This window comes from Phocoena sinus, chromosome 11 (assembly GCF_008692025.1).
Source record: "Phocoena sinus isolate mPhoSin1 chromosome 11, mPhoSin1.pri, whole genome shotgun sequence".
Lineage (NCBI taxonomy): Eukaryota > Metazoa > Chordata > Mammalia > Artiodactyla > Phocoenidae > Phocoena > Phocoena sinus.
In genome coordinates this window covers 65,126,886-65,151,334 of record NC_045773.1, presented here as the reverse complement: position 1 = coordinate 65,151,334, position 24,449 = coordinate 65,126,886, and the positions used below count along the sequence as shown (strand labels likewise).

The following is a 24,449-nucleotide window of genomic DNA, read 5'->3' as shown; positions in this document are numbered from 1 at the left end:
ATGCATGTCCTTGTGGTCCTGGGCCAGCCTCTGAACTTGCCGGCTCCTTCCTCTGTAGATGGGAATAATGATAACAGCACCTCCTCATGGGGCCACCATGAGTGTCAAATGAGTTAATACTTATCAAGTACTTAGCACTGCAGTGCAGGCATACCGTAAATGCTCAATAAAGGTCGTTATTTTATTCCTTCTCTCCAACCTTCTCCCCAGTATCCTTTCTGAACCCCTCTCCCCTTCCCCTTAACAAAGCCCCATTTGAGGCCTGATGTGGGGAGATGCGGCACTAGGGGAGCACATGATGGTACAGGGAATTTGGGGGAGACATATCCTTAAAGGTATCTGTGTCACTGCCTACTCTGCCCATGCTGGGAACTGCCCAAGCAGCAGGTGCAGTGGGTGAGAGGCCAGTTGGGAACCAAAAAGCTGCCCTCCACAATCCTCTGGAAAGGCTGTCCTTTTGTGCCCTTTCCCCCACCCCAGGCACTGGCCTGGATCACAAGCTGAATCAGGGGAGAGTGGTGGCTGCAAAGACACCACAGACGAGCCAAGACCTCCCTGCCTCACCTTCTCCTGGCATGAATGCACAGGTCTGTAACGGCAGCAGCTTTTCCCCGCACCATCTGACGTTTCTTCTGGATTTGCTTCAGCACCTAACAGAGCACTGCATAAATTCTGCTAAACAGGGAGGAGGGGTGGGATGAGGTGGGGGATATGAGGGTTAGAGGACAGACTAGAAAAGGTGGATTATTACAACACAGGCTTAAGCATTAAGATTCCCTTCTGAGGATGGGGAAGTGTACCCTAAAACGGAAGCAGGAGGACCCCCAAATAAACACTTTATCTGCTTCAAAATTTTGCCCAGGTCCAGCTCTGGAATAACCAGGGCAAATGAGCAGGAATGCAGGCTGCAGAGAAGCAGATGCCCGTAGGTAGAGTCTACCCCATCTTTATGTTACTACAGTTGTCACCTTACTACTCAGAGGGGCTGGGGGTAGTTGTGGACAAATTTGCTGGGCCCATTGCAAAGGTCCAAAGGAGCTTGCTTGGTGTCCTCATGTGCCCACATGGCTGTGGCATCCTTCTTGCCCAGCCAGGATAGCCCAGGATGTTTGCTGTGTCTACCTCATTCCTCTATTTTTCTCTCTTGAAATGCCTCACGCATCATTGAGGACCGAGTGTAGGTGCCACTGCTGGGAAGCTACCTTTGACTGGTGCAGCTTTCTCTAATTTACTCTTTCTCTTTAACTCTGAAGGCATTTACTGTCAGGTTCTCTCATCCTCTGACCAATCGCCATCTTGTGATGCCTCTTACATGCTACCTTACACCATTATTTAACTTTTGGTTCCTGTGTATTTTCTTCCTATGGAAGCTCTGAGCTCCCTGAGGCCGTGGCTTCTGAATCTTTGAAACCTGTACAGCAGCTAGAATAGAGTTGAGCATATTCATTCAACAAACAGTTATTGAGCATTTTCAACATGCCAAGCACTGTGCTAGGCGCTGGGCATTCATCAGCGAACAAGACAGACTAATATATATGTATATATATGTATACATTTTTTTTTAATTGGGGTATACTTGTTTTACAATGTTGTGTTAGTTTCTACTGTACAGAGAAGTGGAATTCCTTGTGCTATACAGCAGGTTCTTATTAGTTATCTATTTTATACATATTAGTGTATATATGTCAATCCCAATCTCCCAGTTCATCCCACACACGCCCCGCCCCGTCCCCGCGCTTCCCCCCTTGGTGTCCATACGTTTGTTCTCTATCTGTGTCTCTATTTCTGCCTTGCAAACCAGTTCATCAAGACAGACTAATATATTAAAAGCATTTAGTAAATATTTGCTAAACAGATGCATGGATGGATGCATGGATAGATGGATGGGTTGGTGGGTGAGTGGATGAGGTCCATACTGTGGCATCCTTTCTGTTCTGTGTTACTGCAGAGAAAAAGCTTCTTTTCTCTCCTGTAACCCCACAACTGTTCTGGGTAGAAGACAGTCCCAAGAAATTTAGTTTTAAGTTAAGGGTAGGGAGACCGGTAACTCAGAGATGGTAAGATACCCACTTAAAGGCTTCTATTTGGTCATGCTGAAGCCAGAAGAGATGGGACCAACAAATCTAGTATAAGAGGGAATCCCATAGAATACGCAGGTCCTCAGGGTCTTCAGATGCTATTTGGGACTACTCAGGCATCTCTTCAGAGTATCCTTGTCAGATAGACGTCCCCCAGCCTCAGTGCTAACACCTTCACGACAGGGCACCAGGGGCCAACGTTCCATTGCTGCTCCTGGTCAGTTCCCCTCTCCTTTCTTCCATGTTGCCTCCCACATCCAAGTAACATCCAGAGTAGAACCAGCTCAGGTTTTGGCCATGACACCCTCACCTGCAGTGTGTGCACGTACGTGTACCTGCATATGTGCGTATCTGCAGGTACCCGTATGTGCACATGCTGGAGCCTGGCATCCCAGCTCCGGCTTCTCAGGCTGTCTTCCCAATTTGGAACTGGGCTGTGACCTCAGCTGGAGCCTGGGCCCATCCTCAGCCTGGACAAAGCCTAGTCAGGGATGAACAGGCTTGGAGAGAGTCCAGGAAACCACACAGACGACCCTAAGGAGAGGAGACAGAGTATTTTGTTCCTTTTAAAGAAGTACGCTTCCCTCTCCTACAAGCTTAGCCTGCTCAACTGAAGAGCCAGGAAAAGCAGTTGGTGCTTGGTGGCTGGAGAGGTGCAGGGCTGAACTTGACAGTGTCCTACCTTATTCCTAATCCAGCTCCTTGCTTATTTGAACGTACCCCTAAATGGACAAGAATTTTCTCCCTTTCAGTGTGGACTAAACCAACAACCCTGAGTCAGAGGTGTTTAGAGGATGAGTAGGGTAGAGGGTAGTGGCAGTGGGGAGGAAAGAACAGAATACCGGAGAGGGAGTCAGTCCGTGGGCTGAGGCACATTCCCTTTTCATGATGATCAGTCTTCTCTCTCCAAATTGATGGGAAAAAATAACAAGATAAACAGTGATGATGTCAGATAATGTATAATTCCATCAAGCACGCAAAGTTCTTTCATGTAGGCCATTTCATGTGGTTCTCAAAACAGTCCTGTCTCTCACTGAATCGATGAGGAACACGCCCAGAGACAGCATCTTGGGAAAGAGAAAACAGCTGGTGCACAGCCAGGACACAGGTTTTCTGACTCCCAGTCTGGTGCTCTCTCAGTATACAATGTCTTTTATAAACGTATGACGGAGGAATCATGCCTTGGCTGTCATCGCGCCCCCCGCCCATCCCCACCCCGACTCAGCACTTAGTTCCGCATGAAGCAAGCATCCACTGTGGAACCACGGAATGGCCTGGAACTGACATTCGGATGTTCCTGGGAGTAAGTCAGCAGTAGGCATACAGATGCTCCCAGGCTTTGGGCATGGGGGCAGCAGGGAGGAGGGCAGGGCTGTGTGTGGGCAGCGAAGGAGGGTGGTTGCACCATGGTGGGAGCAGACAGACTTCCAGTGAGGAAGGGGTGGGCAGGGCAGCAGCGGGCAGGTGTCTCCTGCCCTTGGATTCACTAGGCTGGGCGAAGCAGCTGGTTAGAAACAAAAACAAACACCAGGGATACAGGTTCCTGCTGTTAACAGCTTCAAACCGCCAGAGGAAAACTCCAAATAAATATAATTAGAAACTTGTAAAAACGTCCTCTCTGTAAACCTGCTCCCCAGGGTCTACCCTTTAAGCGCCCCCCTTCTCCCAGCTCCCCCCAAGCCCACATATCCTGACACTCCACCCTCTCCGAGGGATTCCTTAGATCTGTTTCCTTATTCTGGATCTTCTCTCCAGCCCAGCAGCTCCTGCCCAGGTCTGTCCTCAGCTGTTACCATCAGTGACCAGAGGCAGATAGCCCCTGGCCTGAGGATCTGACATCCAAACCCCACAGATCTCTAGGGCTATGGTTCTAGCCACAGGGAAACCATAGGTAAGAGTGAGGGCCACAGCACCCTATTTAAGGGGCATCATTCTGCCTGTAGGGCCAAATTGCAAAATCCAATGGCAACTACAAGACGGTGCCTTGGTCTGAAAAGGGGAGATGTCTAGGTTGGAGCACAACAGAGAGAGCTAGTCTTGGAAACTGAGACTATATGGTGTGGGGCAAGAACTGGGGCCCTGGGGCCTTGCCCAGAGAGTACTCAGTTCCCAGGACACAAACATTTCAGCTCTACTTCCCAATGCAGTTGGGTACACGTACATTCGCACACACAAAAACACACACGTGTCCTGCAGGGGCTGTTTCCAGGGGGAAATACCCCACTTAAGGACACGGTAAGAGCTATCAGGTATGTGAGGCCCCAGGAAAGTGGGGGTGGGGGTGAAGAAAAGAAGAGTAGCCACATGACGTAGACTCGGGCAGGAGAGAGTGAAGCAGGGCCCAGGGAGAAAAAGGCATGAGATTCAGGCGAGAAGCCTGGGGAGCCTCAGCTGCAGGACTGGGGCTTGCTATAGTGTCTTCCACCTTCAGCTGGAAGGATTTTGAAGAGATGCATAATCTCAGAGCTAAAGGGACCCTACTGATACTCTCGTCCATTTCGTAAGTGAGGAAGAGAATTTCAGTTATGTCCTCAGAGGCCCCAACCCTCGGGCTCTGCATTTACCTAAAGCCACTGGTACCTACCATACTTCCCACCCTGTGCCATTTGGGGCTAGCAGTATGTGGGCATGAAAAGAAGAGAGTGGCCAGTCTGGTGACAGAGGGGCCAAAGGGGACGAGGAGGGGAGGGTCCACGTTCCCACTTAGTGCAGGCAGCTAGCTCCTCTACCCCTCAAACATCCCTGGGTTGGCAGTTGTATCACTTTTCCCCCCAAGGACCGGCAGTCCCTCTGTTTCCAGACTCCTGTCTAATAACTGAGCCTGAAGAAGCTGTCCCCAGGTCTGGGCCTCTTGTGGGTACTGCCAGCCTCAGAGTAACTCTGCAGTTTCCAGCCCTGACAGGGACTCTTTCTTATAAGTGGTCATGTGCTAGGGGTATGGGACATCAAAGGAGGCCCACACCCTGACACGCAGGGACCAGAGCCGGGGGTAGGGACTGGGGTTAGTTCAGGCAGCAAGCTCTTTACCTCCATCTTCTCAAGACGGTCTGAAGCCATCCATTCCCTTCCCCCATGCTCAGTTCAAGGCTCGGGACCTAGCCATTCCACTTCTTTACTTCTCCAATGAAAACAAAATGCACGTTGCCTGCTTCCTTTTCCCTCTCACCAGAGCACAGACACACACTCACACACCCTGAGTCATGCACACGCACGCTCACACGCCCCAGTGAGTGCACACCGCACATTCCCAAACTCACACCCAGGGCTGGCTCCTTTTACAACAGGTCCCAGCCGCTTACATCTCAAACCGGTTCCCATGTGCTCGGATTCCTGAAGGTTTCAGGGAACAGTCTCATTTAGGGGTGCTGATAACTTTCTTCGTTCTCTGCCTGTAGTAATTCTGGCCTCGGTGTCTTCTAGTCCCCTCTCTCTCATTCCACCCTGCAGAGACTTGGGAGATGAAGGGTGAGAAGGGGAAAAGTTCTCCCCTGGCTCCAGGCTTTCCCCACCCCCTTAGAGGACATGTCACTGAGAGAAGAGAGGTCAAAGGGATTCCTGAGGAATTTCTAAGCAGTCCACCCCCACCTCTCCACCCTTCTGGAAAAATGAGGGGTGGGGGTCAGGCTTAAAGGGAAGATCAGGCTCCAAGAGTGGAGGCTGCCTCTCCCTCTCTCTCCCCAGTGTGGCCTGGATGGGGCACGGGCAATAGCCGGCTGCCCACGGGGCCACCCTCACCCGCTGACACCGTTATGGTTTTCATTTCATATTTTGGAGGGAGGGGCTAGGAGGAACAGTCCCCTCACTGTAAGAGCCGGCCACAGGAGCCCAGGGAAGCGGGGAGGAGAGGAAACAGCCACATTAAAGAGGAAGAGAGGCGTGGGGGAAAGAGAAAGAGACACACACATACACCCAGACAGAGACCTGGAGAGACGCATCGAGACAGAGAGACACTGTCTGCTGCCAGATGAGCGCCCAGTCCCAGGGATGGTGTTACTTGGAAACTCTAAATATACGACGTTATCAAAATTCTATCCCTAATGAGGAGAGGAAACAACCAGGTAAACTAAATGGCCAGGCTGGCTCTCCCAGCCGGCCCTGGGGACAAGTTTTCCCCAGGAGGCCAGGAGACCTTTTCATTCAGCTGTAACCTGAGCCCCATGCAAGGATTAGGTCTTTTTAACCACTGCTGCACACCACCAGCCCCCCCTCAAAAAAAACAAAGCAAATTAATGCTTTTAAGTTAACAATTATCCTGGTTATCCAGTCTGTCTACTTTAAAATACACAGACAGGCACTTGAAAAACACTCAAAATCATGTACCCTCATGCTCACTCATTCCCAGTCACACACACAGTTCTCAAAGACACCAAAACATCTGTATACATGCTTAACAACTAACTCACAACAGAGACATACACCAGCTATGTCACCTGTGGGTGATCATGGTAAACCTCACACACACACACACACACACACACACACACACACACACACCTGCATACTCAGGGTTCCCTTCTGTGTCCCTCCCCTCCTCTCCATTCCACACCACTTTGGTTCTCCCCTGGTGAATCTCTGGAGAAAAGGGACAGAGGCTCAGATATACCCAGTGCTATAGTAACTCTTGGCAAGATACTTGCCAAGGTTATTTGTATTTTAAAGACTTGCTAGAGCTTCATTTAAAAGCATGTGGCATTCAAAGCACACCTTCTGGCACTGGTGATACCTTGGAGATATGTCTGAGAGCAAGGAATGTCCACAGCACCGTCTATGGGTAAGGCTGCCCTGCCCGGTCAATACTTCTCCTTCCTGCAACATTGGCCTGTAGATTTGGGACCACAGATGTCCCCATATACCAGCAAACCTGTTGTGAGGCAACTCTAGAAGACCAGGTTGATAAATTTCCTGAATAGTAGGATTAAAGGTAGCTGAAACGACAGGCTTGGAATCTACGCCCAGCTAGACTCAGGGATCAGAAGGAAGGAAGACGTGAAGCTAACTGCAGCCCAGGCAGAGCAAGTGTGGCTCGAATGTGAGATAAGCAGTGGGCAAAACTATAGTCTGTAAGCTCCTTGAGGGCAGGGCCTCCGCTCTGGCTGCATTTCCCACAGCAGCAGCAGGATGAAATGCAAGAGGGAGCCCTGAAGTACCTCCGAGAGATTCTGAGTCCCTCTGTCCCTGAAGGATAGGTTGATCTCTCAGGCTTGAAAGCCTTGGCTTGATGGCACCTGTCCCTTCTTGGAGTCTCCATCTGCCCCACAAACCCCCCCTGAATATACTGCTTGCTCCTCCTTTTGGCCCCAGCCTCACTAGGCCACTACAGACACTGGCTTCAACTTAAAAGAGGCCCTTATCTCGTCTCTAGATTACTGCATGAAATCTGTTCCTTCCTTCAGACTAAACTCCCTAGCTAATTCCATGTTATGAGTAAGTCAGCATGCACTACAAAAACCACCTTTGTTTATGAAAACACAAGCAAATCCACAGTGGGAGAGGGGCTACTCCCAGCCTGGGGGTGGCAGTGGTAGTGGGCTGTCTGGAACCAGGACTAGAGAAGAGGCAGTTTGGGGTTGGAAGGGGTGGGGGTGAGGTCTGGTATTTGACAGCCAAGGGTCTCTAGTGTTTGGGTTCTGTTAAAGGACAGGCTGGAGGAGGAAGGGGGTAGTTGAAGAGGCAGTGCTTGGGGAGAAGAGGATGGCACTGATATAGCACCTTCCTTTTAAGAGAGTGGGAGCCCATCCAGGACACAGAGCGGCTTACGAGCCAAGTGCTCAGGCTCCAGGACACAGCGACCTGACTGCCAGAGACTCAGACTTCCCCAACTCCCAAGTTCAACTTTCCCTGGTGGCCCAGCCACCTCCACACCCCAACTTGGCTTCAAGGAGCCCCTAGGACAATAGGCAGAATCATATTCTCCTGGGCAAAGCTGAGGCATGAGGAATTTTCTTTTTGTCCATATAAATCTCTTCCTGGGTGAGGACTCGATGGGGGAAGGGTGCAGCAGGAGGTCAAGGGGGAGGGGAGTCTGTCCCCAAGAGAACTGTAGCCCACCAGCCTGGTTTCTGCCAGCACAGCCTTGGGACTGGCCAGGCAATGAGCCTGGGGTCAGGGATGGGGGCGGGAGGGCCTCCCTGTCTCTCTCTAATTCCTAGAGGGATCTGTCAGAGCTCCCCAGCCTGGAATTTTACTTTGTTATTTTAATGCAATTCTGACCTGGATTTAAATGGAATTGGAAACCCAAGGCCTTAATAAATAAATATTATGATAAGAAATGAAAGCCATGCAAGACGAAAGAGATTTCCCCCCAAACAGGCAGAAATGCGACATTCTTGCCGGGAGCCAGAGTCACAGAAATTTTCTTCTCTTCTTCAGCCCCCTACCATCCAGAGGGAGACAGTTGGTTCTTTGGTTTTCCTTAAAAGATCCTATCTTTGTTTAACATTTTTCTGATAAGACAACTTCGAAATTTCTGTCTAACTTTGAAGACTGGGGGCGAGGGGAAGAAATATAGCATGGCTGAAAAAGTTTTCATTCTTTCAGTCTGTCCAGGCCAGAACTTAAGTTTTCTGACAATGTTTGAGAGGAGAGAAGATTCTCTCTCATACTTCTGGAGGACCAGAAGTCTTTGGAAGATGCTGGGGTGGCAATGAAGTCAGGCAGAATTCTGAGATGCGTGGTCACTTCTGCCCACGGCTCCCCAAACTTCTCACTCACCCGTACCGCCCCTGGCTCCTCCAGCCTTTCGCCTGGGGCGCAGCGCCCAGAGGTCAGGCCCCCAGCCGAGGAGTGCGGGTGCACAGTGCCCGCTCCTGACAGCAGCACGCCTCCCAGCACCTGCCCTGCCCCTCGGAAATCGCGCCCCCGCCCTCGGGCCCTGCAGCCCAGGCAGCCCGGCGCCCGCGCGCCCCTCCTTCCTTACCTTGCACGGCTTTGCTGTGCTGGGCGGCGCGGGCGTGGACCAGCAGGACTAGCAGGCAGAGCCCGGGCACGCGTCCCGAGCCCATGGCTGAAGCTACGGGCGGCCGGGCGGCCGGAGCCGGTCTCGCGGCCCGGGGAGGGCGGAAGCGGGCAGGGCCCCCTCGCGCCGGAGGGGGAAGGGGAGGGGGTGCCCCGCCGGGGCCGGGCCGGGGAGTGCGGGCGCGGACCGCGGACCGCGGCGCCCTTGGCGAGAGGCTCCCGATTCTGCCGGCTTCTCCCGGCCCGACGCCGGGGAGAGCGAGGCGGAGAGCGGGACGAGGCTGGGGGCACCCGGCGCCGCTGACGGAGGGGAGCCCCCGCCCTCTCCAAGCCCGGCTCCGCTAGCGGCGGCGGCGGGGCTGCTCCGTATAATCCCACCCAATTCTCAGCTTCGTCTGGAGAGAGCTGCAGCGGAGAGCGCGCAGAGCCCGAGCGAGGGACCTGAGAAAGGGGAGGGGAAACGCAGCGCCAGAAACACGCCCTTTCTGCCTCTCTTTCTTCCTCCCTCGCTCTTTCTCCTTCTCTCAGGCTCCGTCTCTTTTTCTTCGCCTTTCTCCTCCTCCTCCTCTTTCTCCTCCTCTCCTCGCTCCTTTTCGTTTTCTTCCTCCTCCCCCTCCTCCTCCACCACCTCCTTTTCCGTGCCCTTTTTTCTTTCAAATGGGGCCTCGGCGCGGCGGCCGCTCCCCCTGCGCGCCCGGGCGCGGCGGCCCCCTCCCCAGGCTGCCGGGCCGCTGCCTGCAGGAATTTACAATCCGGCGCTGGGGGAGCGGGCCCGGTCTCCATGGAGACGGCTTCCCCGGGAGCAGGGAGGTCAGGCGCAGACCGCGCACAATCAATGGATCAATGGAAGCACCGCTCGGCTCCAGACCAAACAGCACCCGGCTCCGGCTCGTCCTGTCTACCGGCGGAAAGAGTGGGGGAGCTAGGGTGCGCCCCCGCGCTCGCACGCGATGAGGGCTGTGCGACGCAGGTTTGCACTCACACCTACAACAGGAGACAAAGAGAGTGAAGGGTGTCGGGGAGGCTGGGCTAGACCGGACGGGCACTCAGGCTCGCCCGCCGACACAGCCCGACACGCGGGACACAGCCACACGGGACCTCGAAAAACTGAGAGCGGCTCCGACAGCGGGTCGAGTTACGCCCTCCCAACTCTCACCTCCACCACAGACCCCACACCCTCAGGACTCAGTCCCCAATTCGTAGTGCCGAGTCCACTTTAATTGAGGACCGAGAAGAAAGTAGCGTTTCCGCAGCTGAAACTGCCAGCTCCAGGGCAGACTCCCTTGCAGTTAAGGCCTCGGAGAGAGCCCATCCGGCGCCCTACCCGCACAGACCTGGGTTTATGTATAAAAAACAGTCTCATGCGCTTAGCACAGGGGCAAAGGCTAACCCGCAGAAATCTGCCTATGTGTGTAAACACAGAGACCCAAAGATAGGCACAACGTTCTCCTCCATACCTGCCCTCCCACCTTCAAGATGTGGTCCCCACCAGAACATTCTTAAGCCTTCATCCTTCCAACTTGCAGGAGCAGAAAAGGAAAGATAAACGATATTTTTAAAAATAGGGGCAAAGTGTGCCAAAGGAGCAGTGTCCCTGAACCGTGGACCACACCTCCTGACGCATTTACCAGCTCTGCATCTTCTCTCCTTCCATTCTAGCGGAAAGATGAAGGACCTCTTGAAAGGTAGTGGGAGCTTTCTTGGAGTATGGAGCTTTGGTCAGAATGAGACTGCCAGGCCCCAGCCAGCTACTTATGCTTCAGAGCCGGTCTTCTGCAGGGAAGAGAACTTTGGGACACAGACTAACCTCAGAGAGCCCTCAGGGTACCCAGGAGGAAGGGGCAATGACCGGGCTCCCCCTGAAAATAACTCAGTTCTTAGACCCTTGACACTGACAGCCCACATCAGCTGGGGTGACAGCTCTACTTTGTCAGAAGCTTCCTTAACCCCCAGGGAGAAGAACTGGGCCCGTCCTCCCCTAGCGATTGAGTGGAAAAGTAGGAGGATGCAAACAGACTTGGGCATCTGGGTTTCTCGTCCTGGTTCTATCCCGGGACAAAGATTACCTTTGGGCAAGTCACACCTCAGTGGGCCTCCGTGTCCTCATCTAGAAAACAAGATGGTAGGTTAGCTCAGTGACGGGAAGGAGACAGTGCCCTTAAGAAGCCTGGGGAAGGAGGCCTTGGGAACCACTGCATGGCATGAGAGATGACGGTTGGGATGGGAGCACATAGACCATGGGAATGGTGTGGAGGCCACAAAAGTTTGGGTCAGATGATCTCTGAAGTCCCTTTCAGCCCTGTCACTCTAGGACTCCCTCCCTCCTTCATTACATTGGCAAACCCCTCCCCTTGAAGCAGCTTTGCCTGCTGCCACCAATTATGTGTAGGGCTAGAGGACAAGTGCAAACCTGCTATCCTCTCTGCCCCAAACAGGAAAGTGGTTAAAAAGAAAGAAAGAAAAAGAATTGGAGGTTGCCAGATCAACATGGGGGCACAGAGCCTGATTAGCTCCCCCAAGGCAGGGAAGGGAGATTGCACTGTGCTTGCTTTGTCTCTGCCTTGGTTTGGACACTGGTGTGAGGTCCTCTGGGTCCCTAGGGAGGAGGGCTCCTGCCCACCCTCTAAACCACAGGTGAGGTGGGCATTGAGGATTCCGTATGGGCTGATTAACAGGTTAACTCAGACCTTCTCTCCAGTTCAGCATGATTTCCTGGTCCTCTGAATGTGGACATTGCCCTGGCTTGGTGGGGAGCGGTGGCGGGAGGGTGGTGGGCCTTACCTTAGCCACTGTATCTCTGGGAGGCTCAGTGTCTTTTACTCTAGTTTCCTTTTCTCCCCTCATTTTCCTCTGTTCATCTCCTCTGCTCCTCTAGGAAGGTGAGTTTTCTCCACATCTGGGCAGAAGAGGCAGTTCCCTGCCCAGCTCCCCACCATCCAATCTGGTACCCTCAGCCCTTCAGGGGATTCTATAGGAGCAGAAACAGTCTTATATCACCAGGGTACTGTGAATTGGGGTGCGGGTCACATTGCCCTATGCCCTGTCCACTTCTGCAGGGACTCACAATCAGACAGGGACTCAGGAAGATGACAAGGAAGGAATAATGAGATGGCTCATGCAAGTGCTACGACAAAAGCAGCAGCACATGCCCTACTGGCGGGGGCAAAATATCCCTGCGTTCTCTAGGCCTCCCACACTCACCTCAGGCGGCAGTTTGCTTTGGGGCTTTACTTTCCTTCAGGGAGACCTCTGACATTCACTTGGTTCTAATTTCTCTTGCAAATGTCTAGGGAGAGGATGGGATTGGGGGGCCCATAGCCAATACATCTTGGTTCTGATCCTGCTTCTAAGGACACCTCTGCCAGGGCTCTGTCACATTCAGGGACTTCACCTCCCCTGCCAAGTCTCCTTCCATGAGGCTTTGCTTTTTCTCTCTGCTCCTGAGCTTCCGCATCTGTAAAATGAAGCCAGTGCTTCTATCTTGACAGGAAATTATAGTCTTAACGGAGAACATGTACATATTGAAACAACACTACCCCAAGTTCTATTTTGGGTGATTTATTTCATTTCTCTGAGCCTCAGCTTTCTCATCTAGAAAATGGGTATGCTCATACAACCTCATAAGTGAGGCATAAATCACTGTTTAACTACATGGGCCTTAGAGTAAAATAAAACTGCAGTTCAAATCTCAGTTGTGTGACTCAGATAAATTACTCAGTCTCAGTGAGCTTCAGTTTTCTCTTATGACAAAAGGAATAAAAACCTCATAGGGTTATGGTGTTATTTAAATAAGATAATGAATGGAAAAGCCCTGGCACATAGTAGGCATTCAATAGGTGGTGGCTATTGTTGTTATTTCCACTACTTCTCAGAAGGAACAAAGACCACAAGTGTTTGATAGTAAAGGTATACTAGTGCCTGGGAAGGAGCAGTCTTGTCCCAGGCCAGAGTTTGACGCAGCTGGGTGTGAGTGCGGCTAACTGGGCTCGAGTCTCACCACCCTCCATAGGTTCCTGTCTGTCACACATTCCTACTGAAAAGGTTCCAAAAATGCCATGCATTCCAGCACACTGCCCTTGTCAGTAGCAGTTCCAAATTGGAAAGTTGGAAGGAAACTTACCTACCAGGTAGAGTAGCTCCGGAACCCCTCTTTCCGAACCACCTTGCACCTCCTACCCTGCCTTAAGAAGGCACAGACACACTGAGACACAAATTAGAGCTCATGCTACCATTTACTCAGTGCTTTTCTCTGTGCCAGGCACTCCACCACTAGCTGATCAGGCAAGAATTGTTATCCTCATTTTGTTGTTGGGAAAACTGAGGCTAAAGTAAGGTCAACCTGCCCAGATGACCGACTAAGAAGGGACAAAGCCAGGACTTGGGGCCCAGGCTTGACTCTGAAATGTGTATACCCTCTCCGTTCTCTATTCTGCCTCCTCTGAAAACACAGAGAACCAGTATATTCTTGCTACCGTTACAGCTTAATCATTTGGGGGCAGACCAGCCCCTTCACATACAAGAGGTAAGAGGACAGTACCCTTACTCCGGAGACTCATACAGGAGTAAAATTTCAGGAGACTTTAGCCATCAACTTGTCTAATGATGAGAGGTCACATGACTGCCCTCGGTCACACAACATATTAAAGAGGCAAAGCGAGAAGCAGAATCCATGTCTCCCCTGACTTCTGACTCCTGGGTCAGTGCTCCTTAGTCAGTACCTCAGAGCTGCCAGTCTCCCTTCCAGTTCTCCCTTTTCCTGATGATTTGATCAGTCATGAATCCTTCTGTCAAGTGGCATATGGTACTTGTCTCATATCCTCCCCCCCAACACACACCGTCCTAGGCCCTCTAGAGTGTACAAAAGAAATAGAAAATGTGATCCCTGATCAAAGAGGTGTATCAGCACCAGTGCACGATTCCAGACCTTCACATCACAAGGCAAATCCCCCAAATGCCCTGAGTCTTACCAGGAGGGCAAGATTTGTATACGCAAAACAACATCTGAATGCAACATCAAGGAATCCAGACGGAGTGCCAGAGAAAGTCAGAGGAAACAGGAGTCGATCATCCGAGAAGGCTCTGTGGACATTAGGAGGGATTTGAGGTGAATCTTTTTTTTTTTTTTTTTTTGTGGTACGCGGGCCTCTCACTGTTGTGGCCTCTCCCGTTGCGGAGCACAGGCTCCGGACGCGCAGGCTCAGCGGCCATGGCTCACGGGCCCAGCCGCTCCGCGGCACGTGGGATCCTCCCGGACCGGGGCACGAACCCGTGTGCCCTGCATCGGCAGGCGGACTCTCCACCACTGCGCCACCAGGGAAGCCCTTGAGGTGAATCTTGATGACACTTAGAAAGAGATGGACAAGATAGAAATATAAACAAAAATCAGTGATTGACAGATGGAGAGAAAAAAAGAGTAGTCAGAACAACAACAATAAAAAAATAGAAGAAAGAAGGGGGGAGCATATGCTAGGTCAGTGGACAGCTTGACTCTGGTTGGTCCTTGTTTCCCACCTGTCCATGATGGCTGAGCAGCCATTTGGCCAGATAAGCTGAAGATTGGAAGTAACTCTCTCTCAAAGTCTATTCTGGCCCTGGGATTCCAGGAGTAACTTTTTCCAAGGCCCTTGGTCTTGTCTTTGTGGAAAGGTCTGCCCGCAGTCCTGCCAGGACCTGGTGGGGAAGGGGGGTAGCCTGGTCCGAACAGCCCACACCTGTTCCAGCCTCCCTACTTGGGCAGCCTCCTTGGCCCCTCATCCCGGTGTCCGCCCAGCCCTTCCTCCCTGCCCACCCCCACACCTGAGTCGCTTTGCCACCTGCTTCCTCCCCACCTGCTCCCTGGCTGCTTCCATGAAGGAAACAAAAATCTCCAACCCGCCAATTGGCATGAACACTGATGTGTGGTTCCAGACTTCTCCACATCACAGGGCAGGTCTCCAAACTGCCCTGAGCCTTTCCTCTGTCACCTTCTACACAGCTGCTCTTCCAAACTTTGGATTCCCCTCCACCAACCTCGGCCCCCTTACTTCTCCAGTCAGTGCTCTCAACTCCTGTTTCACTGAGAAGCCAGAAGCAATGTGGCATGAACTTCCTAACTCCTGTCCCCCTCTCCCTCCACTGCTGGGAGAGGTGTCCCTTTTTTTGGCTAAGGCCAGTCCCACATACATGGGCAAGGACGCCAACCCCTCTTGCCCCTACAGGGAGCTGATACTGTCAGTTACCCCCTCCCTCTCCTAAATCCCTCACCTCATCTCCTTCTCCTCCTGTAAACACAGTGTAACCTGCAGCATCCCACAGCAGCAACAACAAACTTCCCTAGACTCTGCTGCCTCTTGTCCTTCCAGTCTCCTGAACTTCTAGGAGGAGGACTCCTGCTCTCCATCTCCCGTGCTTCCTTCACCCCTCTCCCTTGTGCAATCCGGCCCAGGCCCACTCTAACACCCCTCTGCTAGGTCTCTGCCGACTTCCCCATCTCCATATGTGGGGCTGCCCTCTGGTCCTTATCTAGCCTGACCTCTCTGCATCATTAGATGCCTCTGAACATTTCCCTTCTTGGAATGCTTTCTTTCCCCCAATATCCTGCCAGCCACTCTCCCTCCACTGGCCTCTTAAGTGCTTCTAGCTTGGCTCTTTTCCCTTCTTACACTACGTGACCTTCCCAGGGACTCTAACCCAGGGATAGCAAGGGTGGAGGAAAGAATATTGGTTTTGTGGTCAGATGGTTCTAAGTTTAAATCCCATCCCCAACAATGAGTGAGTTTGAACAAGTTTCTTTACCTCTCTGAGCTTCAAGTTCCTCATCTAGAAAATGGGAGGATAAAATTCTGACCTTGCAGGTTGTTGGAGGGTTACTGATAGGTCGTGTGGAAGGTCCAGCACAAAGTAGGTGCACGGTTTGCCCCACATTGTGGGGCATTATGGCTCCAACTATCATCAATGTGCTGATGACTCCCAAATATATATCCCTAGCCCCAACTTTCCTTCTAACTCTAATTCTGTACGTCCAATTTTCAGATCTGTATCTCTAACTCATCCTATATTTTTGCCCACTTCTAGATATTTCCATTGGTATTTCTCAAGACCTCGAGTTGAACTGACCCCCAACCAAACATTGTCCCTCTCAACACTCGCCCCTGACCTGTCCTCTTCCTGATCTCCATCTTGAGGTTAACAGCCCCATAACCCGCTCAGCAGCCCCAGCTGGATTTCTCAGAATCTGAAAAGACTCTCTCCTCCTTCCCCATCTAACAGGTCAACAGGTCCTGAGGGTGAAACTTCTGAAACCTCCCTCGATCTCACGCCTCCCCTCCACTCTCCATCCCCTCACCACTCCCCTTGCTGCTGCCTTAGTCCAGGCACTCAATGTCTCTCCCATGGACCACTGTCTGACAGGGTTAAGTTCCAGCTCCTTAAGGTGACATACATGGCCCTCTGTACCAGTCCTGAACGCTCCTCTCCAATGACATTTCACGTCTCTCTTCTGATCTCACCACCAGTACACCCAAGCCATGCCATGCCTGGCACATGTTCTTGCCAGCTGGAAAACCACTACTACCCTTCAAGATCCAGCTTAAATGTACCTTGTTTATGAAGTCTTATTACTGCCCCCACAGGCTTGGCGCTCAGTGGTCCTTGAAACCTACCCCTGTGACGGCTCTGGCTGTGCTGTGCTGTGCTGTAATGCTCTGTTTCCCTTCACTAGTCTGTCAAACATTTGAGGGCAGGACCCATAGTGGTCACCACTGTATCCCCAGCCCAAGCACAGGCCTGGCACATAGTTGCTCAGTGAATGTTCGCTGAATGAATGAAAGAGTGAAGGAATGGTGAGCTCATGGGAATCCATCCCAAGGAGAGGTCGAGCATCCCTGACCTGTCTTCCTGCCTCCCACCAGCCTGAGTTGGGTTGCCTAAAGGACTGGTGGCAGAAAAGGGTGTTAAACGGAGGGGCAACGTGGAAACCAGGGGCGGTGTGGAGATGCCAGGCTGAAGAGAGATCACAAAGATGCAGGGGACCTAGGAGGGGACTATTCTGGCCAGAGACTCTGAGATTCTGGAAGACAAAGAATCAGGGCTGGAATCTTCCAAGTCAGAGCTCAAGACCTCCTCAAGTTTTGGAGAACTGGATGATGGCAGTCTGGATACAGCGGCCAGAGGCAAGAAACTGGGGAGAGAATCAATGATCCCAGAGGCCTGGGACCAAAGTGGATGGGGCGAGGTACACAGGCGAGTTCCCCATCTGAACCTTGGAGAAGCAGACTCAGGAGGCAGAACCCTCATCATCTCTACCCCTTCATCAAAGATCTTTCATACTGATGCTTCAAATCCCATCATTAGAAGATAAACTCCTTTGAGCTAAACTTGTGTTTCTTGGGTTCCAAATATAAATATCCCTGTAAGAGAGGGTGGTAGGATTAGTCCTTTGTGAGTTGAAACGTTACTTATCAGCTGAAGACTTAACAAAGGTGTGGCAAAGGAGGGGCTATGGGAACACTCACTGAACTGCCTAACTTTATAGCTCTCCTCCCCAGATCCCCACTGGGTTCCCTCCCCAGAGGAAAAGATGGAGAGATGGAGGGGGACCTCTCCAACTAACACTATAATTCCTGTGGGTATCCTGGATTAAAGAAAGGATGAGTGGAGGTATTGGGGCAAAGTTCAAGGTACTCATGAACCAACTCATAAAGTGAATTGCTGTAAAATAAAACTCAGTTCCCCCAATAGCCTCTATTGTATTTTCCAAGAAGGGCCCTTACAGGACTGAGAATCCTTTTAGAAGAAGCTGAAAACCTGTGGCAAGGAAGGGCTTGGAATCCTTGCCAGCTGTGTGCTTATGCTGAGTGTTGATACCCTTACAAAAGTTTGCCTCCCTTATTTGTTAAGAGGCTCTCCCTTCTTCATGCCACCATTTCTCCTCTGTCCTAGGCATCTGCCGAGCTGGCTCGACAAAGCTAAGGGGCATCAGCCAGGTTGGGATTCCTTGGTGTCTCGCCCCAGTCTTGCAAAAATTGGTCTGCAGGAGGCTTCAGTGCTCTGAAGGAGAACAAGCCCTGACCTTGACTCAGGCCTAAAGGCTACTGAGGAGAGAGCGGAACTCATCCTAGTCCTCTTCTGCCCTCACCCGCCCCTCCACATCCTGGTCTGGTCCTGCTGGGGCTGACTGAGAAATTCGGTTGCTTCTCTCGGGCCGACCCAAGCTGTAATGCTACCCTTTACCAGTAGGTGCCGCCGTCTAACATACCATCCTCCAGTCCTTGGTGAAGTCCTGAAATCAGACCTTGGGGAGCCTACTCAAGGCACCCAGCGCTTCAAACAATTTGCAGTTGAAATTATTATAAATGAGATACTCCCACGTCGGTGAAGTTAAGATGTGGAATTAATTGTGTGTTTCTGTATAACCAGAGATTCAATTTTTAATGAGTTTGACATTCATTTTGCGCTGTGTGCCAGGAACTTAAAGGATGTGGGAATTCAAAGATGACATAGTTTCTCTTTTAGAGCTCATAATTAGGTAGGAGAGAGAAATTTGCAACTAAATAATTAGAATGTAAGGCAGAGCATGGTAAATACCCCAATACGGAGGTGCCAGCATAAAATTCTACAGTAATGAAGGCATAAAAGAGACAGATTAATTCCAGCTGGAAGCCTGCGGACGACTCAGAGGGGAGGGTTTAAAGACGACCCCAGAGAATACATAGAATCCCATACATGGAGCTGGGTGAAGAGGGCAAGGGCTTTCCAAGTGGTGGAAACGAGGTGAGCAAGGACTTGGAGGGGGAATGTCTACTGGGAATTAACAATGTGGTTCAACCAGAGACAAGGATTTGAGGGGGTGGGGAGGAAGATCTGAAGGGTAGGATGGGCCAGACGATGAAGAGCCTGTTCCCACCTGGTGCTAAGGGGTCGACCTCGTTGCATAGGCTCCAGGAACCCTGAGGACTTTGAAGCAAGGCAGCAGCATGGCTGGCTCATGTCATGAATTGACTTTCTATGCTCTGGGCTTTATGTACTCTGCAGGATTTCTTATTTCATCATGGATGCAGGAAGAGAACAGAGCAGAAAGGGGGAAAGGGGACAAGAAAAGAAGTGAAAGGGAGGGAAATAATGGTTAGAAGGAAAAGAAAGATGGAGAGGGAGCAAAAGAGGAGGCAGCAGAGGAGAAGGAAGGCAGACCCTGCCCTGGGAAGAGGCTCAGCCCTGGGGCTGCGCTCAGGGAGCTGTCTGGGTTTTTCCAGGCTCCAGCCGACCACAGAAGACAATGTGAGGCAGGTTTGTTTGGTGATGTGTTTTCTGCTGGCCCTCTTTGTTTGTTTTCCCTTTTTCTGGCAGTGGACACATCTGGGGTGGAGAAGAAGGAGGAGGTCAGGGGCGTGGCCAGCATTGACGGTAGTCCCAGGTCAGGCTCTGGGATGGTAGGATCCTTTAGTGGGGGCTTGTGAGCTTTGGAGCTGGACTTTTTTTTTTTTTTTTTTTTTGCGGTACGCGGGCCTCTCACTGTTGTGGCCTCTCCCGTTGCGGAGCACAGGCTCCAGACGCACAGCCTCAGCGGCCATGGCTCACGGGCCCAGCCGCTCCGCGGCGTGTGGGATCTTCCCGGACCGGGGCATGAACCCGTGTCCCCTGCATCGGCAGGCGGACTCTCAACCACTGCGCCACCAGGGAAGCCCTGGAGCTGGACTTTTGATGTTCCTGGGAGGGGCCTCCATGTGGGCACCCAGAGCCCGGTGGCCTGCCCAAGCCCAGAGACGGTTTGCCCCAAGCTTTTTGTCCCTGTCCTTCCCTACCCCGACAGGAAAGAATTAGTGCTTGAGGCCTGGGCTCCTTGCCTGTGTAGCCAGGATGTCGTGCTGGGCTGGGGAGCCTGTGAGGGTAGCAAAAGCAGCCACTTTCAGCTCAGCACTGGGGGCCTCAAGGGGAGTCTACGCAAGCCAGCCTGCTCCCAAGCCCTGGCGATGAGTCTGGCCTTCTCTCTCCTGTCCCACAGCCCTTGGAAGCCAACCTAACGAGCACTATTAAAGTTCATGAAATGCAATGATTCCTCTGTTTGCTCAGTTACAACTTTTTATGAGATTGCTCCCTCTTGCAGAGGAGATTCATTTGAGCCGCCAGGGCTTGGTCTTTGTCCCCCTAATTTTTATTGGCCCATTAACAAGATCAGATGCCCTGGGCTGACAAGGAATATCTGGTATGGGGTCCCCACAGGCCCCATTGGGTCTAGTCTCAGGTGGCCTTTTGATTCCAAATTAGCCTAAAAGCAGCTCCTGTTTCCCTTCTTCCCTCTGTTTCTTCCCCACCTCCAAACCCAGTTTTCTATGTAGGTACAGCAAGGACGCGGGGAGATTTCAGAAGTTACGAGATGCCTTCCCATCCCCTTTAGAATGTGTCTCAACCCACTGATGGAGCATTTCCCCTTGGAAGAACTCCAGTTTGGCTTAAGGGCTTTACTCCCCATTAAAATGGAAATACATTGAACCTTGTTAGTCATTCCTAGGTTGGTGTGAATTAGTTCATAAGGTCATGGATTGGCTTCAAGGGAATCTGGGAATCTCCTGTATTGTACACAAGCTTTTGTCCCCAGTGTTCCTTTTTTTCCAGAGAGAGATTTTCTATAGCTTTCTTCAAAGTTTTCATGACACCACCAACGCCTCGCACAAGGTAGACAACCTCTATAGAAGTGGAAGGAGAATGGTTTGTGACTGGGTCACAGAAGATAAACTCTTCTACCTGCACCATCTGCTTGGCCAGCCCCATCCCTGAGGAGGAACTAGACCCCTCCTCCTTTGGAGATATTTCTTCCACAGACCTCCCTTGTCACCACAGCTCAATCATGCCTCTCCTAAAACCAACCTCAAGTTGGGGGCAAGGTCAAGAGGAGAGCCCTTTAACTCTGTGTTGATTTGCATGGCAAGGCTGTAAATGATAGGTTCTCATTCTGGTGTAAATACTCATGTAAACTCACTGTAAGTGCGAGGCATCACATGCCTTGGGTGTCCAGATCCTCTGCAACCATGTACAGGGCTGGCATCCAGGAGGTCAGGGAGGAGGAGAATGCTGAGCTGGCAGCAGCTGTCATGGCAAGATCACAGTGACTACCAGGGAAGAGGGCATGTAGGCTGGTCTCTGTAACCCCTCGTCCTTGGCCCTGTACAGTGATGCTTCAGAATGGCTCCTCTCTTGCTCAGCCAGTCTGACTCTTCTCGTAGACTATGGCATTGTCATCAGAAGGCCCTTGTTAAAAGGCAAAGGGGTTTCTTGGGAAGATAAGTAGGGCTGGTTGGCTGGCTGTCACCCAATAGGAAGCAGAGATCCCGGACCAGGGAGGATCACGTTTGGGATATGTGGAGGGAAGTTTCCAGATCAGTGCAATAGCTGTATGAAGTTAATTTAAATGGCTTTTCAAGTAGTCTCCCTAATTCCATTCTTGCATTCTGAGGGTCTGTTCTTCACATGGCAGCCAGAGTCATCTTAAAGCAGAGTTTCACAACTTCAGCGCTCTTGACATTTGTTGGGGGGCTGTCCTGCACTTTGCTGGACATTCTGCAGCATCCTGGCCTCTACCCACTAGATGCCAGGGCCACCCCCACCTCCAATCTGTGACAACCAAAAATGTCTCCAGACGCTGTCAAATGTCCCTCATTTGACAATGCGGGGGGCGGGCAAAACTGCACCTCCCCCATCCGCCACTCCATTGAGGATTTCTGTCATAAAGTGTAAATCAAATCATGTCACTCCCTGGTTAACATCCTGCAATGTCTTCCCCTTGCTCTGAGGATGAAATCCAGCTGCTTGGCAGGGCCTTCCAGGCCCTCTGTGGCCTCGCCTCGCCTCCTGCTCCAGCCCCAGGTGTGCCCCTCTGCTCCTGTCCACCATCACCCTTTAGCCACGTGAAACTTTTTAAAAAATTTACTTAGGGGGCTTCCCTGGTGGCACAGTGGTTGAGAGTCCGCCTGCCGATGCAGGGGACACGGGTTCGTGCCCCGGTCCGGGAAGATCCCACGTGCCGCAGAGCAGCTGGGCCCGTGGGCCATGGCCGCTGAACCTGCGCGTCTGGAGCCTGTGCTCCGCAACGGGAGAGGCCACAGCAGTGAGAGGCCCACGTACCGCCAAAAAAAAAAAAAAAAAAAAAAAAAAAAAATTTACTTAGGACTTTTATTTAAATTATACATATATATATATACATAGGAATGAAAGAAAAACCAAGATTTCTCCTTTTATTCTTAACTTATAAATTAAGCTGCAAAAGGAAGCCCCAATAAAAATTGCATAAACCAATCTTAAGAATCAGACCATATTTACCATATACTTGCATTTTGCACTTTTTTTTTTTCCACTAAAATACTATCATTACATAAAAATGAGACTTTTATGTTGTCTTTGACACACAAAACTTTTTGATGTACCTAGATAAGCCAGGCTCTTTTGGACAGAGGAGAAGATGGAGAGACATTGGCAAATTTTGGATATGTCTTGGAAGGCTCTTCATACATACTTATGGCAACTCACAAATATTTGGCTTACAGAACTCCTTACTTTTGTTTTTCCTCTCTCCCACATGACAGCAGGGACCTTGTCTGGCTTGTTCACTATTATATCTTCATTATGTCCCTTGGTGCCTGCCACACAGTAGATCCTGAATAATTATCTGTGGAATGAACAAATAAGGGTGGCAGAGTTCAGAGAAGGGAAAATTTCTTGGGCACATTGAGGCTTGAAGCTTGTTGGATAGGAAAAGTGGCGGGTAAGAAGGGGAAAAGGTATCCTGGGACAGAGCTTAAGGGATGGCAGAAGCAAACGCCCAAAGAAAGCACAGTGGCCAACATGTACCACAAGAGACCCAAATGATGTGTAGGCAGCAGAAACTCCTCAAGGGGCAGAAGGACAAATCTGGTGTGAAAATGATTTTTGGTCTGAGTGGATCCAGGGGTGAAGTGCTTGTGTCCCTTGATGAGGAAGTGGGGAGAGAAGTCAGCTGAGTTGGAGCCTAGTGAAACTGGGGACAAACCAGGGAGGATTTCCATTGCTGAGCCGGAGTCTAGACTGGGCCGAACCTGTGAAAAGTAACGATTTTTCCTCTCATGGTATCTGATGTCGATGACTCCGAGTGCTCTGATCCCCTCCGACCACTGGAACCAGATCTGTGGCCACAAGGGAAGTCAAGGAGCTGACCAGTGAGCCTAGACCAGTGCAGAGAACCCTGGGACCTAAATGGTAGAGGCCTGGCGCCTGGTTCCTTCTTCTCTCCCTCTCTTCATGTGTGGCCTTGCTCTAGGCATTGGACTGCAATGGACCTCCGCGTCCTCCTTTTGGAAAACAGAGTTAACAATACCTGCCCCGTTCAGAGGAGGAATGAGGTCATGTTTGTGCAGCACTGGGAGCTCACTGGAGACAATGAGTGCATTCTTAACAGTAACAATAATAACCATTACTGTAAATCTAACCAGTAAATATATCTCCTCAAAGCCGGAGTTGGGCCCCTCAGTAGGATAGCAATTAGAAGTTTTTAAAAAAATCTCTAGACGGGGGAATTTTCTGGCCCCATTTTGAGCTTTGGTGTTTGCAGAGTTGTGGGAGGGAGCGAGGTCTGCAGCAATCATTCATTTCAACTCCATTCAATTGTACTTGTATCTCTCTTGTCCTTGAGTTATCCCCAGTGGGTTTTGCAACCTCTTGCCCTCCTTCGGTGCGAGGAGAAAGAAGTTCCTTATATTCCCCATTTCCACACCCACACGGTGTCCCATTCACTCACAGAAACAGTCATCTGGCTATTAGAGATACTGGGCATTTGGGCCTTGGCCACAAACTAGCCTGCAAAGCAGATGACCTACCTCGAGTACTTGAGCCTCACTTCTACCCATCCCACTAGGTAGGCTGATGGTTCCCTAACTGAGCTGTGCATTCAAAGCCCTTGAGGAGTGGGGCCCGTGGATTCTCAGGTGATTCTGATATAGCCAGCCAGCACCTGTCTAAATTTGGGAACCACAGGTTTAGAGAAGTATTAGTTATGAAATAGGTCTACAAAGAGAAAAATGATGCTTATACAAAGGCATTGTTAAAGTTTGGGTCAAGTTGGCAGAAGATCCTTTCTCCTCCCCAATCCATAAAATGATAGAAACCTACAGGAAAACAAAACTATATTACTGTGTGAGAAAACAAAAGTGAACCCTCAGCATATCAGAAATCTTGGATACCAGAAAGATAAAGAACAAAATAGCAACAGAGCTATAAAGAAATAAAACTTGAAGAAACCAAGCTAATACATATGAATAAGACCATGGTGGAGGGAAGAGAAGTTTGGGGGATAGGGTGCCCTAAGCCTCAGACAACAGACTCAGAGTAAGCAGAGGATGTCCCAGAAGTGTTCCTTGCTGCTTCCTGACCTGTGTTAGTAGCTGGCAGTAGAGGATTTGCCCCAAGGTGCTGGGA

General features: G+C 51.0%; 1 protein-coding gene across 9 annotated transcripts in view; it reads right to left on the bottom strand.

Annotated features, from left to right (window-relative positions):
* The window catches only part of SCUBE3 (signal peptide, CUB domain and EGF like domain containing 3), a 38,251-nt gene extending 28,707 nt beyond the window's left edge, over nt 1-9,544 (bottom strand). For 8 of the 9 annotated variants that reach the window (XM_032649533.1, XM_032649537.1, XM_032649539.1 and 5 more), the window contains exon 1: nt 8,995-9,544. In XM_032649533.1, the coding sequence (XP_032505424.1) occupies nt 8,995-9,079 (85 nt within the window). In that variant the 5' untranslated portion in view covers nt 9,080-9,544. Of the gene's footprint in view, nt 1-564; nt 1,413-8,994 lie in introns of those variants that run through there. The other variant, XM_032649538.1, reaches the window with a different exon arrangement.
* Nucleotides 9,545-24,449: the final 14,905 nt, after the last annotated feature.